At 45.7% G+C, this 17,413-nt stretch overlaps 1 protein-coding gene across 4 annotated transcripts in view; it reads left to right on the forward strand.

Annotated features, from left to right (window-relative positions):
* The window catches only part of DYNC1I1 (dynein cytoplasmic 1 intermediate chain 1), a 190,782-nt gene extending 176,327 nt beyond the window's left edge, over positions 1-14,455 (forward strand). For all 4 annotated transcript variants that reach the window (XM_054385165.1, XM_054385166.1, XM_054385167.1 and 1 more), the window contains one exon: positions 14,345-14,455. In XM_054385165.1, coding sequence (XP_054241140.1) covers positions 14,345-14,455 — 111 coding nt within the window. The remainder of the gene's footprint in view (positions 1-14,344) is intronic.
* Positions 14,456-17,413: the final 2,958 nt, after the last annotated feature.

The following is a 17,413-nucleotide window of genomic DNA, read 5'->3' on the forward strand; positions in this document are numbered from 1 at the left end:
CATCACAAGGAGTCATTACTGTACAGGATTTTGTAAAACTAGTTACAGGAGAAACTATTGCATCTCTTTTAGCTATCTGAAAGATCGCCATTCTGGTCATGCTTTTAAAGGGTGATCAGTATGACAGGTAGAACTGGAGAAAAAGAAGAAAAGGTCTTTCCCCAGACCTTCTAGAAGGGCTGGCCTTGCCAAAGAAAGCAGTTATATGGGATTCTTTACCCAGTTATTACCTCTGGCCTTGTTTCCTTGTAGTGGAATCAGAATGGTGTTCATGGGGCTTTGATAAAATCATAGGGGTTGGCAGGGGCCAGACTTCACTAGGTTTCAGAGTCTGTATCTCCTCAAGCTCTTTTCAGGTTGCTGTGTTAGCTGTTGGTGCATTTCCCATTTGCTCCATGATGGGTATCAATGCTGTGTGTCATCTTCAAGTGCATGACCAGTGAGGGACAAGCTGGCAGCTGCCTGAAATATGTGGATGAAGTGATACCGTAAGGAATATCCCACTGGTGCCTAGAAAATAATTTCCTTTAGTTTCAGCAGCCTTTAACAGGTCCTCTGGGATTCTCAGGTTTCGAGTCAGGGAGGAATGCATATTTGTGAGCAGCTCTCACATTCCAGCATGGCCACTGAGTCACTTGATTTTCTGGATAGAGTGGGAAAGGGTTAGAGTCATGGAATCAGAGAACCATTTTGGTTGAAAAAGACCTTTCAGATCATCCAATCCAACCATTCTCTAACTCTACCAAGTAAGGAGCTAAACCATGTCCCTCAGCACCACATCTCTGCTTCTTTGAAACATCTCCAGGGATGGGGATCCAACCACCTGTCTGGGGAGCCTGCACCAGGCTTTGAGGACCCTTTCAGTTTAGAATTTTCTTCTAATATCCAAACCTGGTGTAACTTGAAGCCATTTCCTCTTGTCCTACCACTTGTTACAAGGGAGAAGAGACTCACACCTACCTCAGTCCACCCTCCTTTCTGTAAAGGTGTAAAGACCCAGGTCTCCCCTCAGCCTCCTTTTCTTCAAACAAAGCAACCACAGTTCCCTCAGCTGCTCCTCACCAGCCCTGTTCTCCAGACTCTTCGCCAGCTTTATTGCCTTCTCTGGACCTGCTCCAGGACTTCAGTGTCTTTCTTGTAGTGAGGTTGGTACTTTGTACTCCAGTCTTTAGATCCCTGTGTTTCACTATAGATATCATATGGAAAACACATCCAGCATCTCCTTCATGCTGTTAAAACCTGCTGTAGCCCAGAGTAGTTATCCAGCTGGATTTTCCAGTAGGTCTACTTCTGCCATCATAAAGCTCCTGCAGACAATATATTGAGTTAGGAAACGGAGGGGTTTTTGCCACAAAAGCAGAGTTGAGACTCTTCATAAAATATTGTATTTTAAAATCTGTGTTGAGTTACAGGTATTCATGGACCACAGACAAATGGCTCACACACACATCACGAATGCAAATTTGAGTGAATAGAGAAGGGATTGTGCTTACAACCAGGTTTTCCTGCAAAGTGCTCAAACAATTTAGAAAGTGTGTTTTAACAAAGCAGAATCTCATCAGAGTTGTTGGAAAGTGTAAAGAGAATAAGGTTTTGATGTACTTCCCCTCTGTCCTCAATTTTAGAATCTTCAGTCTTGAGAAACTTTTAAAACTGGGAGCTCTTTAAGATGACCAAATAAAACTTCTGATTTTTCACTTGAATAATATCTGAAATATTGAACAGAACAAGCTCTCCATCCCTTGCTGTTTGAACTTGGACTGATACAGCCAGTATCCACAAAGGGATTTTTGAAGTAGGTTAAATAAGAACTCCCCTAATGAAAAAAATGCACTAGTTTGAAATCAGTCAATTTAATTACTGTGGTTTATGAAGGCCATTACCCATTGCTGATTACTAGGGTGATAAAATCTTTAAGCTTTGGTAGCCTCCATAGGGGGTGAGCTGATCTAAGTAGAGCAAAGTCCAGTCATTATCACCCTAAATACTTGTGTTTCTCATTACAATATTCATTACTTTAGGTTACTCTAAATGCTTTGAGGTCTTTATGTAAGCACTGGGTTATTCTCCTGCAGAAAAACAATGTTGTTATAAGTTAAAAGCCAAGCATTTATGTACTTTTACAGTTTAAAATGGGGCTTGGCTACATCCAGACACAGAAATGTGTCCACTTCTGCCTCTAAATACCTCTGTGCACTCCTGTTCCTGGCTGGGTGCTTGTCGGTGTGGTTGTGCTAGTCTGATAAAAATGGGAAAGGTTCTGAGTTACTTTCTTCTCTCAGTTTGTTTTGATAGCTAAGTAAGTTTGAGACCTGTGTTCCTAGTAATGATCTTGGTTAGGGAAGTACTTTTCAAGAGGGAAAACAGCCACAGTGTACTGAGCCTCACGTGCTCAGCACTGGTGAGGCCACACCTTGAGTCCTGGGTTCAGTTTTGGGGCACTCACTACAAGAAAGACATTGAGGTGCTGGAGCAGGTCCAGAGAAGGACAATGAAACTGATGAAGGGTCCAGAGGACAGGGCTGGTGAGTCACAGCTGAGGGAACTGGGGTTATTTAGTGTTGAGAAAAGGAGGCTGAGAGATTTACTCACTCTCTGAACAACTCTCTGAAAGGAGGTTGGAGTGAGGCGGATGCTGGTCTCTCTTCTTCCTAGTAACAAGTGATGTGGTGCTGAGGGCCATGGCTTAGCCCTAGACTTAGCAGAGTTAGAGAATGGTTGGTCTCAATGATCTGTAAGGCCTTTTCCAGCCAAAAGGATTCTGTGGTTCAATGATCTGACTCATCTTATTTACCCAAGGCTTGTTGCTGAGGGCTGGAGCTGCCCTTTCGTTCCCTGTCACCTCTTGAAAATCTGGCAGCATTGCTGTCTCTATGCCCATTTCAGTCACCTTCTTTGTGGTCTTCTGACTTACAAAGCAGCTTCATAAACCCAATGTTGTTGAAAAGCTGACTTCAAAACCAATTTCCCTCTTGTATAAAAATGTGTATTTTTTAAAACATACCAGTGAGAGATGTGCATCTGGGCTACTGGGAGAGCAGAAAGAGTGAAGAACTTGGTGTGGCTAGCCAAAGACTTCTGAGGCCTGGTGGTGATACGGATGGTTCATGTACTTGGAGATACAGGAGCACTTGGGGCCAGAGAGGGAGAACTGGTGAAGCTGAGGACACGCTGCCACTATCATGTGGCTGCACACTGGCCATGGATTTGAGCCCAAGATTAGAAGAATATTGAAGCTGCAGAGCAGGTAGGGCCAGTGGGACAAACAGCCTCTGGAAGTGGCGCCTGTCAACAAGATTTTGTGATGTTCTTGTGTATGACACAGCAGTGGGCCACACCTGGCCTGTAGGGTCACTCTTCTGCCTGTGCTATGAGCTACACTCGTCCCTGGTGACAGAGCTGCTTCTCTTTCAGTATACATCTCACTGAACACGGAATTCGCCTTCTGGTTTAATCTGACTTGTTAAAATTACAGGAGGAAGTACCAGATGTTTAATGAAGATGCCCTTTCTTTTGTTGATTAGAGAGTGGAATCAAATGGACATGAGTGAAAACAGACAGGGAGGAGGAGGAACAAATCATCATCCTAAAAATTTGATTGATTCTTCATCCTCACCTCCCAGTTGTTTCTCATGAACGATGTCAGTATTTCTCCAGAGGCAGCTGATTAGCTCCTTGGAGAATGTAATGGGGGTAAAAAGACAGGAGTTTCCACTATGATACAAACATCTTTTATAAGAATTCCTCAAGTCCTCATCATGTGAAATAAAAAGCTTTAAGAAAACCAGTAAACCAACCAACAGAAAGCTGGCTCCAGTACTTTTGATTCCTTGGCACACTACTTGTAAAGCCGACGTGTGTTTCCTTTTCCCTTGCAAAGGCCCAGATCCTCCCCCTGCAGAGAGGATCAGAGGGAACAAGCCACATGTGACAGGAGTTAATCATGTAGCTTAATGCACTATTAGAAGGCACTCAGATAATGAAGTGATGAGAGCAGCAGAAGAGAAGCTGTAAGAGATCATTCCCCTTCTGCAGGAGGGGGAGCAGGGAGAGCTGAATGTGACAATCTTCCTGACAGTATTTTCCTGCTGAGCTGGGAAACACTGTAAAGGTCAGGAGAGAATGGAGAAAGGCAGGCTCCAGACTGGGCATGCCAGTCCCTCCACTGTATGTTTTAGCACATCAGCTCTACCAGTGGCTTTACTCTTGGCTCCTCAGTTACTGCTTCTCCTGAAAACCTTTCATGAGGCTTAGTGGAAAAGATAATCTGGGTCCAGGCTTTCTGTGGTCATTGTAGATGAGGCAGGGGAAGATGAGCCAGTGCTTTAGCTGGTCTGTCCAAGGAGGTTGTGGATTCCCCTTCCCTGGAAGTGTTCAAGGCTGGCTGGATGAGGCCTTGAACAATCTGGTCTAGTGGAAGGTGGGGTTGGAACTAGGTATCTTTAAGGTCCCTTCCAACCCAAACCATTCCGTCAATCTATGAATCTTGACCCTGCATCCTGATCCCCCACCAGTATTCAGAGCTGAAGTCACTACATGTTAACAGTATGAGAGTATGTGTTTTAAATAACTAGTTAGTCTGTTGGGTGATAATTCCTCTGAAAGCTTTTACCCTCTTTCTGATGTGCAAAGAAGTGTAACAGAAAAATGTTCATAGCTTTAAGTAACAGAAAGGGGCAAAGCACCCAATGCAAAAATCGGTTTTGAGCTCAGTGTGTGTGCAGCAGTTTGCAAATTTCATTGACATTCATGTGTTATCATTCTGCACTTCTGAAGCAAGAGCTGCTTTGTGTAATTAATTTTCTTCATGATGCTTCTGTGGTTTCAACCTGTCACATCCAGAGGCAGTTTTCATTCTGAGAATCCTTAACTATATTTTCAATTTTTTTTAAATGATTTGCAAAGTGGTCTGTTTTGAACATGAAGAACTATTTAATTCGTGACTTGGAAAGTAACAGTTAAACCTAAAATATCAACTGAGGATAACTCTGGGCCTTAACACATCCTCTTCAGTGCCTAAAATTTCATATTCAGTGCTTAATTTAAATGTGAAATGTATCCTTCAGCCTAGAGTGATGGAAAAAAGTCTGTCTGAAATGAAAACAAAACCCCAACAAAACAAACCCCCTGCTATTTCATGGATGAGCTTTTGCTGCTAATGGATCGTGTGCAAAATCTCAGGGAAAGCAGCAGCTCTCCTGCAAACCAAAAAATCTTTGTGCAGTTCATAAGCTGCTTTTGGTGAGAGGCCATTTGCCAAGTGGGAGCCAGAAAGCTGTGGCAAAAGTCCTTCACAGTTCCTGTTCTGCCAGATTTCGTGGCGTGAATCATGGCGTGGATGTGGCTGGCTTGGTTTGGAAAGGAAGCAAGCTGAGCTGAAGACACCGTGATTTATTTCTTCCCTGAGGCAATAACCCTTCATTCAGCTGAACTTCCAGGGAGGCACCTCTGCCAGCACAGCTGCCCATAGGCTGCAGCTCTGGTGTTTCAAGGGAAAATGATGGGACAGCTCTTCCAATTAATGTAGCTGTCAGTAAAAAAAATGTAGATATTGGAAAGAGCAGTGGGTTGAAGGCTCCTTACCTTCCAGTTTTCATCCATTTGGTATTTTTAAGCTTTCTAGTGAAATAATGAGAACTGATAACAGAATTTGTGAGAATTCTTTTTCTACCAGAATCAGAGAATGGTAGGGATTGGAAGGGACCTCTGGAGATCACCCAGTCCAATCCCCCTGGCAAGGCAGGGTCACCTAGAGAAGGTCACACAGGAATACATCTAGGCAGGTTTTTAATGTCTCCAGAGATGGAGACTCCACCACCTCTATGGACAGCCTACTCCAGTGCTCTGTCACCCTTAAAATGAAGAAGTTCCTCCTCATGTCTAGATGGAACTTCGTATGTTCATGTTGTGCCTGTTACCCCTTGTCCTGTCACTGGGCACCACTGAAAAAAAGCCTGGTCCCCTCTTCCTGACACATGGCCTTTAAGTGATCAGCATTGATGAGATCTCCTCAGGCTCCTCTTTTCCAGACTAAAAAGCCCCAATTCTCTCAGTCTTTCCTCATCACAGTCCCCTCATCATCTTTGCAGCCCTTTGCTGCACCCTCTCCACCAAGTCCCTGTCCTTCTTGAACCGAGGCGCCTAGAACTGGACACAGTATTCCTGTTCTGCATATTTTCTTTGCATATCTTCTTCCTATTCACTGAGCTTTCAGTGACTTTGAGGAAATGGCAATTCAGAGCAGGGCTGGAATCCCTTGGGAGATGAACAGCAGGCAGTGTGCCTCACGGTGTTTCTTAATCAACCTGTAAAATGATAGCATTGCAGAAGTGGTGGAAAGGTTGGAACTGCAAGAGCTTTTAGGGCACCACCTTTTTTTTAAGCAAAATTATTAGCTTTTCTGAAGTGTGACAGATGCTCCTTCTGTTCTTGTAGCTGATTAATGATTAGAAATCTCTTTCCTAGAACTTCAACAGGCCAATAGTCCCTGCCATGGAAGGGATCACTTGAGAAGATCTGTAGGAGAGGATCCCCACTGGGGACTGGTAGAAGCACTCTGGTGTGCTTCAGAACAGGCTATAAGCTTATAGCTTCAAGTGTTTCTTTTGAAAGTAAGAAGTGATCTAAGGAAACAGAATCATCTACATTTCAACTTTCAGTCATCTCTTTCAGGACAGCTGGTGATGACTCAGTGCTTTATCCTCTGGGGTCAATGCCCAGTGCAGCATTTTGATTAACTGAGGAAAGTGTGATCTGCCTCATAGCTTGGACATCTACAGTGGCACAGGCGCCCAGGGAGGTGGTTGAATCCTCATCCCTGGAGGTGTTTCCAAGAGGCAGTGATGTGGTGCTGAGTGATATGGGTTAGTCTTGGTAGAGTTAAGAGAATGGATGATCTGAAAGGTCTTTTCCAACCAAAACTATTCTCTGATCGTTCTTTCTGGTTAATTCAGGAGAGCCTGAGCCAGCTCTGATATTATATAGGTGGAACTGCAGCATTGTCTGCAATTAAAGATCCTTTCCACTTCCTTGTTTTCTTTTCCATATGCCCTACCAAGTTTTCATCCTTCAGGCTGAAGTTTTTCATAATTGGTGTTTGCTTCCAGCACAGGTTTTGTTGTTTCTTACATTTTTCCTTGAGATTAAAGACAGGATCATAACACAGAATGAAGAGCATGCTCCGACTGAGGGAGTTAGCCTTGTCTCTGACATTTCCTATCTTTGAAGTGTTCCAGTCTGCAGCCTTCATGTTCTGTGAAGATGCATTTATGTGTCATGTACGTCTAATTCAGGGTCTACATTGCAGGCTGTTCTCCTGTTAGACTGGCATCAAAATGACTGCTGCAGAAAAAGAGGACAGAGTTTAGAAAAGAATGAATTCAAATGCTTTCGATCTTCCTATGCAGGCCCCTTCTTCAGTGTATCTTTGCACATTACATATAAATTATTAAAATAACACCATTGTTTGCTTGGTATTCAAAACATAATTTACCATCAACTGTGTCACAACTCAGCAGCTACTGTTCTCCTTAGGAGAAAAAGTCAAAGTTTGCTGCAAATGGATTCAGTTTCTGTTTGAGATTAAGCTTTTTGCCTTTTTTTTCCCCCTGTCATACAAGCTAATATTTTGTCTTCTTTTTACTATGGCAGCACCAGTTAAATCAGACCCTGCTGGTGAACTGCAAAGAAATAAATCACAACAGACATTAATCTAGATGAGGGCTAAGTAATTAACTTCGTGGAAGGGTGGCGTATAGTGTGTCTGTGGCACTAGACTGACTGCTGTGCATAGAATAAATGCAGCATTTAGGCTGCCTATGGTATTCCACCCCTTCAATTAAGTAAACAAATATATAGAGAGCTACTCTGGAGTGTATCCTTTGTGGTCCAAACACTGTGTCTTATTAAAATCATCTGCAAGCAGCATGCAGGGTTTGAGTTCCTGCCAGTGGTTTCATCCATTGTTAGCAGTGATGCTGGGCTCTCCCCGGAGTTAACGACAGTGGGACTGCAGCTATGTGAAAAGGGTGCTCTTGGTTACTTTGGTGGCCATTTCCTTGCATATTACCTCCCACTTTGTTTCCATCCATGTGTGTGGCACAGGGTGTTGCCTGGAAAAATACAGGCTTTTTTCAGGGGGAAAAAAAAAATACAAAATCCATATAGGTTGAGAAAAATATCAAAGGTGGTCTGTAGTTGATTTGGGGAGGGAAAGAGTGGGGCCAGAAGAGGTGCACGCCTGCCTGCTCAGTGTGTGTGTGCGTATCAAGAGATGTAATATTTACATTTCTGTACCTGTTTTCACCTCAGTGGGAGGGATAAAACATCTGTGGAAGCCTGGAAGATAGGATCAGCTGCTGAAAGTGGAACTGTTAATTCTTGTTTTTCGTTTGGAAGCATTACAATCCTCATTCTGCACGTGGTTTGTTTTTTTTTTTTTCCAATCCAGAAAACTAACCTGATTCTTTACTCCACTTTTCCTGCAACCACCTTCAGGCTAAACTAGAAGTGGGTAGATTCAGATTAGATGTTAGCAAGTTCTTCACCATGAGGGTGGTGAGACACTAGAACAGGTTGCCCAGGGAGGTGGTAGAAGCTCCATCCCTGAAAGTTTTCAAGGTCAAGGAGCATGGGGCTCTGAGCAACCTGATGCAGTGAGGTGTCCCTCCCCATGGAAGAGGGGTCAAGACTAGATGACCATTGAGGTCCCTTCCAATCCTGACAATTCTATGATATTTTTGTCATCATTAAAAATATAATAACTACATTCAGATGTTAATCCATTGCACAGAGTATTTTGCTTTTTGAAGACAGGGTGATAGCATTTTAGATGGTGATACAGTAGCTATCGTTTCAGAGGCTGATCTGAACAATATAGCTTGACAAAAATTCTGCTTAGGGAAAACAGCACAAGTTCTATTCTCCCAAAGTTGTATTTATTAGATGATGCTTTGAAATTGAAAGAATATAAAAATGGTGATAAAACACATACGCAAGTTACTTGGTGTGAAGCCTGAGATGTCAGTCAATAAATTAGTTTACCAGACTGGCTGTTTTCCACCAACTCAAATTAATCTGAATATTTTCTAAGCTTTAATCATTAGCTGTCTATTCCAAGAGTGGTTAACTTGCCCTTCTCAAGAGTTAGAAGAGCAACAGAGTATTTTAGAGAGGAACGTTCATTTTTCATATAGGTTTTTATTGCAAATACAGCTAGGTTGGAGCAGAGACAAACAAACAGGGCTGTCTAAAATAAGATCAGCCTTTACTTCCAAAGAGCAACAAACCCAAAGGTGCATGCCAGTCAGAAGAACGTGGTGCCTAGCTACAGAACCCATCAACTTAGATCAGAGTAAGGGTTTCTAGACACAAACCTAAGCAAGCAGTGTGTTCCCCTGACATGTGTTTGAGTGGGTCACAGAGTTTTGACTTGGGAACCACTGTCACCTTCAGAGTATCCCCTGGACCACCATGCAGGCTTGCCTGCAAATGTCTAATTGAAACCAGCATGTGGCAATCTGGCCAGCTGCAGCCCACAGGCTCTGACAGGTCCTCCCCAGCCATGGTTCCTTTGCAGATTCTCCTTTTACACCTTGTGTCCACAAGGTGTGTGTTGTAGAAATGATTACAGACTGCTGTGGTTGGAAAAATCCACCCCTTCAAAGCAACCCCTCAGTCAGAGATAGTGCTGAGGAGGTTCAGAGAATCACAGAATTGTTTTGTTTGGAAAAGAGCCTTCAGATCATCCAGTGCAGCCATTCTCTAACTCTACCAAGGCTGGGGCTAAACCATGGCCCTCAGCACCATATCTGCCTCTTGGAAACACCTCCATGGATAGGGATTCAGGCACCCCCCACCCCTGGCAGCCTGTGCCAGTCTTTGAGAACCCTTTGAATCAAGAATTTTCTTATAATATCCAAACTAAACATCCCCTGCTGCAACTTGAGGCCATTACCACTTGTCCTATCACGTGTAACTAGGGAGAAGAGACCTGGCTCCAACCTCCTGTCAGGGAGCTATAGAGAGCATGAAGACCCCTCCTCTGCCTCCAGACTAAACATCCCCAGCTCCCTCAGCTGCTCCTCACCACTCCTGTTCTCCAGACCCTTCATCAGCTTATTGCCCTTCTCTGGACTTGTTGCAGCATCTCCATGTCCTTCTTGTAGTGAGTGCCTCAAAACTGAACCCAGTACTCAAGGTACTTCCCACAGCTATTTTTGTTTTGAGTAGTCTGAATCAGGCAGGGGGATTGGACAGGGTGATCTTAGAATCATAGAATGGTTTGGGTTGGAAGGGACCTTGAAGATCATCTAGTTCCAACCCTCTGCCATGGGTAGGGACACCTCCTACTAGACCAGCAATCTTCTGAGACCCTTTCAACCCCTAACTTCCTGTGATTGTAGGTGAAGACAAAATCAAGCATGGTTATTAACTGGGTGGTTGGGACTACAGGGTGTGACCCAGTGTCTCAGTGACAGGTTGAGCCATAGGTGCAGTCATTCAAAAGAAATGCAGTAGGCTGAATGTGGACAACTCCCTCTGAGCCTATGGAACACAGGGTCCTCCAAAGTGGAGGCTGCTGCAATTGCATTTTAGCTCCTCCTTGGGAGAGTCCCCAGCCCTCAGAGGAGAGCTGTGCTGGACAAAAGCATGGAGGGATAAAGGCAGGAAGAGTTTGTCTGCACCCATCCCAAAGATTTAAAGGCTCCACGGAAGGCAAGGAGCCAGGGATAAAGGGAAATATCCTCAATGAATAATTCATTTGCTGGAAAGTGGTTTTTCAGGGGAACTGGAGCTATACAGATATTTGGACAAATGGAGCTGAAACTCTCAGCCATAAAAAAGATGGATAGGAGGGGAATACATAAAACTCTTGCAATATGTTGTAATATCTGATTTCAGCCTTCTGGATGGATTCCATTTAGAGGCACATGGAAAGTGAGGACTTTTTTGGTCTCAAAATCTTTCCTTATATATATATATAGAGAGAGAGAGAGAGAGAGATATAGATATATAAAAGAGGAAATAAATATATCTATATTTTAATAGACCAAGGAGTGAATGTTACTAGAAAGTGTATGAATGATCTGAAAATGAAAGTTACGCTGATGTGTGTCTTCAGGAGCTGTTTTGTTGTTGCTGTTCTGCTTGCTCTGCTTGCTTGGGGAGCCCACCACTAGCTGACACGGATCACAGAATCATGGAATGGTATGGGTTGGAAAGGATCTGGATCATCCAGTTTGAACCCCTCTGCCATGAGCAGGAACACCTTCCACAGACCAGCTTGCTCAAGGTCCCATCCGACCTGGCCCTGAACACTGCCAGGCTTGGAGCCTCCACAGCTTCTCTGGGCAACCTGTTCCAGTGCCTCACCACCCTCATGAGCAAGAGTAGCTTCCTAATGGCTAACGTCAGTCTTGCATCTTCCAGTTTGAAGCCATTACTCCTTGTCCTGTTACTCCACGCCTTTGCAAAGTCTGGTCAGAGCATCTCCTTTCTCTGAATAATCATAGAATGGCTTAGGTTCAAAGGTACCTCAGGGATCATCTGCTCCAACCTCCCTGCCATGCCAAGTTGTTTGGAGAAGAGGAGGCTGAGGGAAGACCTCACTGCCTTCTACAGCTCCCTGAAAGAAGGTCAGAGTGAGGTGGGGCTCAGTCTCTTCTCCCTAATATCAGGTGATAGAATGAGAGGACATGGTTTCAGGTTGCACCAGGGGAGGTTTAGGTTGGACATTAGGAGAATTTCTTTATGGAAGGAGTGGTCAGGCATTGGAACAGGCTGCCCAGGTTGGTGGTGGAACCACCATGCCTGGAGGTGTTCGAGAAGCATGTAGACAGGACACTCTGGGACATGGTCTAATCACCATGACAGTATTGGATAGAAGGTCAGGTGATGATCTTGAGACGTTTTTCAACTTTAATGATTCTATGATAACAACAACAGGTGATGCATACATTTGTGGGAAGACTCTGCAAGTCTGAGACACCAAGTTTGAATAGGCTGCACTTGGATTTGATCTGTCTGTGGCCATGCTGTGCAGTAAAGGAAATGAAACGATGCTAATGCCATAGATGCATTCCTTTTGTTCTTTCTGTGGACTGACATTGTCTTCTTCAGCCACTTCATACATGTCATGCTGGTTAGGCCTTGAGCAGACAAGGAGAGATGCAGTTTTATTAAACTCAGTCAGTCCTTTGCCTGAGATGCTGTTTCACTTTAATGATTTTACTCCTTAAGAGAGACTGCTTCCATGTTTTCATTCTAGAGTTTTATAAGTGATGGTGCCCTGCACATCAGAAGAGATTAAATCTAGGACCGAAGCAGGGAAGTTGCTGCACAGCCAGTTTGGGTTGCAGCTGTGACAGAAGGATCTCTGCACTGGTCCATAGTTTACTATGGAGGAGCTTGTATAGGTGTGTGGCTGTCACCAAACCTGTGTTACAGGTACTTGTGTACTGACCTCCATCCTGCTGTCACATTTCCTTCTGCTGAAGGTTTCTCCCAGAGCAGAGCTGTCTTTCAAACAAGGACCATAGCAGACCTACATCCCTGCATGTGAGCCCAAGAGGCAGCTGTTCCAAAGCAGATTCACAGAATCATTTGGGTTGGAAAAGAGCTTTCAGATCATCCAGTCCAATCACTCTAACTCCACCAAGGCTGGGGCTAAACCATGTCCCTCAGCACCACATCCTCGCCTCTTTGAAACCCCTCCAGGGATGGGGGTTCAAGCATCTCTCTGGGCAGCCTGTTCCAGACTTTTGAGAACCCTTTCAGTCAAGAAGTTTCTTCTCATATCCAAACTAAACTTCCCCTGGTGCAACTTGAGGCCATTTGCTCTCCTCCTATTACTTGTTACTATGGAGAAAATATCAACCCCCACCCGGCTCCAACCTCCCTTCAGGGAGTTTTAAAGAGTGAGAAGGTCTCCTGTCAGCCTTCTTTTCTCCAGGCTGAAAAACCCCAAATTTATTTACACCTGTAACTCTGGTCTCCATTCCTGGGGAAAAATGCAACAAGTGGAATTCAAAGAAAGGAAAACCCTGAATTGCAGCCACACCTGTTACTGAGGGCCAAGGTGGCTTCCACATAGTGGGTACAGAGGCACAGCTACCAGTCTTGGCAGAGTTAGAAAATGGTTGGACTGGATGATCTTAAAGGTCTTTTCCAAACCAAACTATTCTGTGATTCTAAGAGAGCAGTAAAAATGTGCATGGCTCATCGGGATTCTTGCTGCTGTTGTCTGGGGTTTGAGTTGGTGCGAAGATTGAGTCTGAGAACACTGCTTGGCCTTTTTGTTTGGAGGTTTGGAGGTTGTTTTGTTGTTGTTGTTTGGTTGGTTTGTTTTTCTTATTATCTCCACTCTATTATCTTCCAGAAACTGCAGTGCTGTATCCAGCTGGAAATGACAGCAGGGTTCTTCTGCCATAGCACTGCAGTGCTTTGTCTGGAAGTTTAGCTGTTTAGATGACACATCCTTCTTGAAGCCTGATGTTCCAGGAGCTCTTCATTAAGAGTCATCAGTGGTGCTACATGGAGGTGGATCTTGCATCATGATAGGAAAAGTCAGAGCAGTGATGCAGCAGCCAGCTGGTGTCACATTTCCGTTAGAAACTGTCTCTTGTGGTTGGCAAATCCTTAGCATAGAGGAGGGTAACTAAACACAAGAGGCACAAGAAGGACACAGACCTGTTGGAGTGGGTCCAGAGAAGGGCACAAAGATGGTCACAGGGCTGCAGCACCCCTCCTGTGAGGACAGGCTGAGAGAGTTGGGGTTGTTCAACCCAGAGAAGAGAAGGCTGCAGCAAGACCTTAGAGCAGCCTTCCAGAATTTCAGGGCAGTCTCCAGCAGAGCTAGAGAGGGATTTCTGGCAAAGGCATGGAGTGACAGGACAAGAGGTAATGGCTTCAGACTGGAAAAGCTGGATTGAGATGAGACATTAGGAAGCAATTCTTGCTCATGAGGGTGATGAGGCACTGGAACAGGTTGCCTAGAGAAGCTGTGGAGGCTCCAAGCCTGGCACTGTTCAAAGGCAGGTTGGCTCAGGCCTTGAGCAAGCTGGTCTGGTAGGAAGTGTCCCTGCCTATGGTAGGGGGGTGGAACTGGATGATCTTGAAGGTCCCTTCCCAACCCAATTTATTCCATGATTCTGATTTGTTTTACTAATAAGAACTTTAATGACTGTCAGGAAAATCGTTTCAGCACAGTGTTGCACCACCACAGCACTGCTTGTGATAGAAGCTCTCCTTGAAGGAAGTGCCTCTATTTTGGGCCAGAGCACAAGGCCTCCCAAAATGGTCTCCCCACATGGTCTTTTCACGCCCTGTTCGTTTCTCCCCCCAGCTGGCTGTTCCCCACAATGACGAATGGACCCGCTTCGCTCGGACCCTGGTGGAGATCCGTGCCAACCGCGCAGACAGCGAGGAGGAAGGGGCAGTGGAGCTGTCGGCCTAGGGGAGGAGGAGAAGGAGCAGCCCGGCCCAGCAGCTTCACCCCGCTGAGCAGGCGGCATCCAGTGTCAGAGTCAGTCCTGCTGTGGCTTTTGATGCCAGTGTACGTGCCAGTATTGCTCCAAGCATTCCATGCTAATCCCACCGCTTTACACCAGGCTGATGATCTCCAGAGCGTTTTCATACTTTATATTTCTGTCTGAGAAGTAAGAAAGAGAAGACAAATCAACCCTTTATGGGTTTAGTTGTTGCCTTTTAACTACTTAGTAGCTGTATTTAATAGCTAGGAACCCCTGGTTAAACTCGTGCTCGCGTTGCCCTTCTGGCACAGCCCTATTGAATCCATATGAAGGCAGATATGATTACGTGCAGATGTGGTGGTGTGCTCCACTTGTCTGGGCCTGGGCCAAAGGCTTTTAGATGTGGTGTTTCACATGGTGACTTACATTATGAATGGGTGTACTCTACAGAACTTGCTGCTCCTTATTTATTGCGGTGTGCTGCATGGAACCTATTTATTGGCAAGCATTAAAGTAACGACCCCAAAGCATGAGCGGAATGGGAGAGCCGCGCTGTCCTTCCATGGCCACACAGCCACAGGACAGCACTGCTGCTTAAGGTGTCACAGCTGTGAAGGTTGGCTTGATGTTTCCTTCCCTCATTTTTGTTCTTAAAGATGCTGGTTATTTCTAGGCACTGCAGCTCTAGGCCAGGTTGGTCACCAGTACTTGGCATGCAAGTTAACACTAATGGGCTGACACAGGGGCCATGGGTCCCCTGTAGGACACTGCTGCTGCCAATAAAAGGTATCAAACCCAGCCTGTTGCAGCGTGGTCAGTGCTCAGTGGTGGCTTCAGGGCCTGAATGGGTGGAGGCTTCATTGAAGAAAACCTGATTGGAGCTTGAGGGTAGTAAGGCTCTAAAGTGGGATCTGGACAGGCTGGATTTAATGGGTTGAGGCCAATTGTATGAGGTTAAACAAGGCCAAGTGTGGGTCCTGCACTTGGATCACAAAAACCTCATGAAGGCTCCAGGCTTGGGGCAGAATGGCTGAAAACTGCCCAGCAGAGGAAGATCTGGGGCTGCTGGTCAACAGCTGGCCAAAGTGCATGCCCAGGTGGGCTGTGGTAAGGGAGACCTTGCCCTGGATCACACAGCTGAGATGCATCTCCTGACCTTCTGATGGCTCCATGAGACTGGAGCCTTGTGTTCCTTCTGCTCCCCTGGGAACTGTCCTGAAGAACCAGCAGCATTTTGTAGCTTAAAGGTGAATGCTGATAACCAGCGGGCCAAGACACCACAAAGCAGCAGTACAGACATCATCTCCAGGTTGGTGGTCTTTTTTTTCTCCTGTTTCTCCATTTTCCTTTCAAGAAAGCCCACCTAAGTGTTGCCTCTGTGTGCGGGCAAGGCTGAGGCCTTGCAAAATGGAAGTGGGAAGGGCTTTGGCCATTGGTGGCTCACAAGCCATGCACAGGCAGAGGCACAGCAAGCTGACGTCCTCGTGTTCAACGCTGGGAGAGGCTGCCCCTGCTTGCAGCCCAAGCAGAAAGCAGCACCAGAGCACGTGGCCTTAAAGAAACCACTTCACCCCAGGCTGCTTCTGGGTTAGTTGCTGCATTTGAAGCTCTGTGGAGACATTTAAGATACAAAGGTCTCGAGATGTCTGCATCCTCAACTGTTAAATCACTGACAGATCATCTCTGTCTCTGGAAATCCTCTTCTAGCTTGTGCAAAAAAGGCAAATAGTTCAACTGCAAACAGTCCAAGTGCTGAGACAACAAAGCTGGAAGAAGTCAGAGAGTTGGGCTTGTTCAGCCTGGAGAGGAGAAGAGGGAGACTTTAGAGCAGCCTTCCTGTATTTGAATGGGGCTCTGGAAGAACTGCAGAGGGACTTTTGACAAAAGCATGGAGGTGATGGCTTCAAACTGGAAGCAGCTCGACTGAAGTTAAATTATGAGGACGCCATTCTTCCCCATGAGGGTGGTGAGGCCCTGGGACAGGTTGCCCAGAGAAGCTGTGGAGGGTCCAAGCCTGGAAGTGTTCAAAGACAGGCTGGGGGGTCCTTGAGCAAGCTGGGCTAGCAGACGTGTTCATGGCACTTGGAACTTGATCTTTAAGGTCCCTTCCAACCCAACTCATTCCATGATTCCTGTCCATACCTCTGCACATGCTGGAGTACCGAGTTGCTCAGGATGATGTGTACATCATGGAGTGCCTGAGCAGGCTGTCCCCTCTAAAGGAAGATGTGGAGCAGTTTGTCAGGTTTCTTACTTTCAGCACCTTTAGAAAAACCTGCCCAGGCTATTTTTGGAGCCCATGATATGTTTGCTCACAACAGTAGCCTGCAACCACTGATGCTTCAAGCCAGCTCCAAGCCAACCTGTTCCCTGGGGACCAGGCAGAAAAGATCCCTCAGCCTCTGCTGGACAAATGGGAGAGGTAGCAGCTCCAGGACAGGCCACCCCCCTCCTGCTGATGGGTAACATCACCAGCCTCTTGTTGTTTCTTTGTTCTGGAAGTGCTCTCCTGAGGAGGCAGCTGGGCTGCAAGAAGCAAGTGAGGCTATATTTGATCCTGGCCCTCCCACGCTTTGCACAACTCAGGCAGACACCCAAAGAGGACAGACAACTTGTCCTCAGGACCTTCAGTTTGTTTGTAAGGCAAGCTAACATGGTCTGGCCTGGAACCTTCTCGGAGCAGGAATACAACCTTCTGTGTCTGCAGGAAGCTTGCTATGGGCACAGATCTTTCCCAGGCTCTCTGGGCAGAGCTGCAACATGCTTTGGAATGGTTTAGCCTGGGCTGCATGTTCATGAAGGAGATGGTAGATCTTCAACCCTTCTGCCCCTGCCTCCATCCTCTACTAGAAAGAAGGGCAGAAGGACTGAACAGATTCACAGAATGCGTTGGGCTGGAAGGGACTCTCAAAGGTCATCTTGTCTAACCCCAGTGCGGTCAG

This window comes from Indicator indicator, chromosome 11 (genome assembly GCF_027791375.1).
Source record: "Indicator indicator isolate 239-I01 chromosome 11, UM_Iind_1.1, whole genome shotgun sequence".
Taxonomy (NCBI): domain Eukaryota; kingdom Metazoa; phylum Chordata; class Aves; order Piciformes; family Indicatoridae; genus Indicator; species Indicator indicator.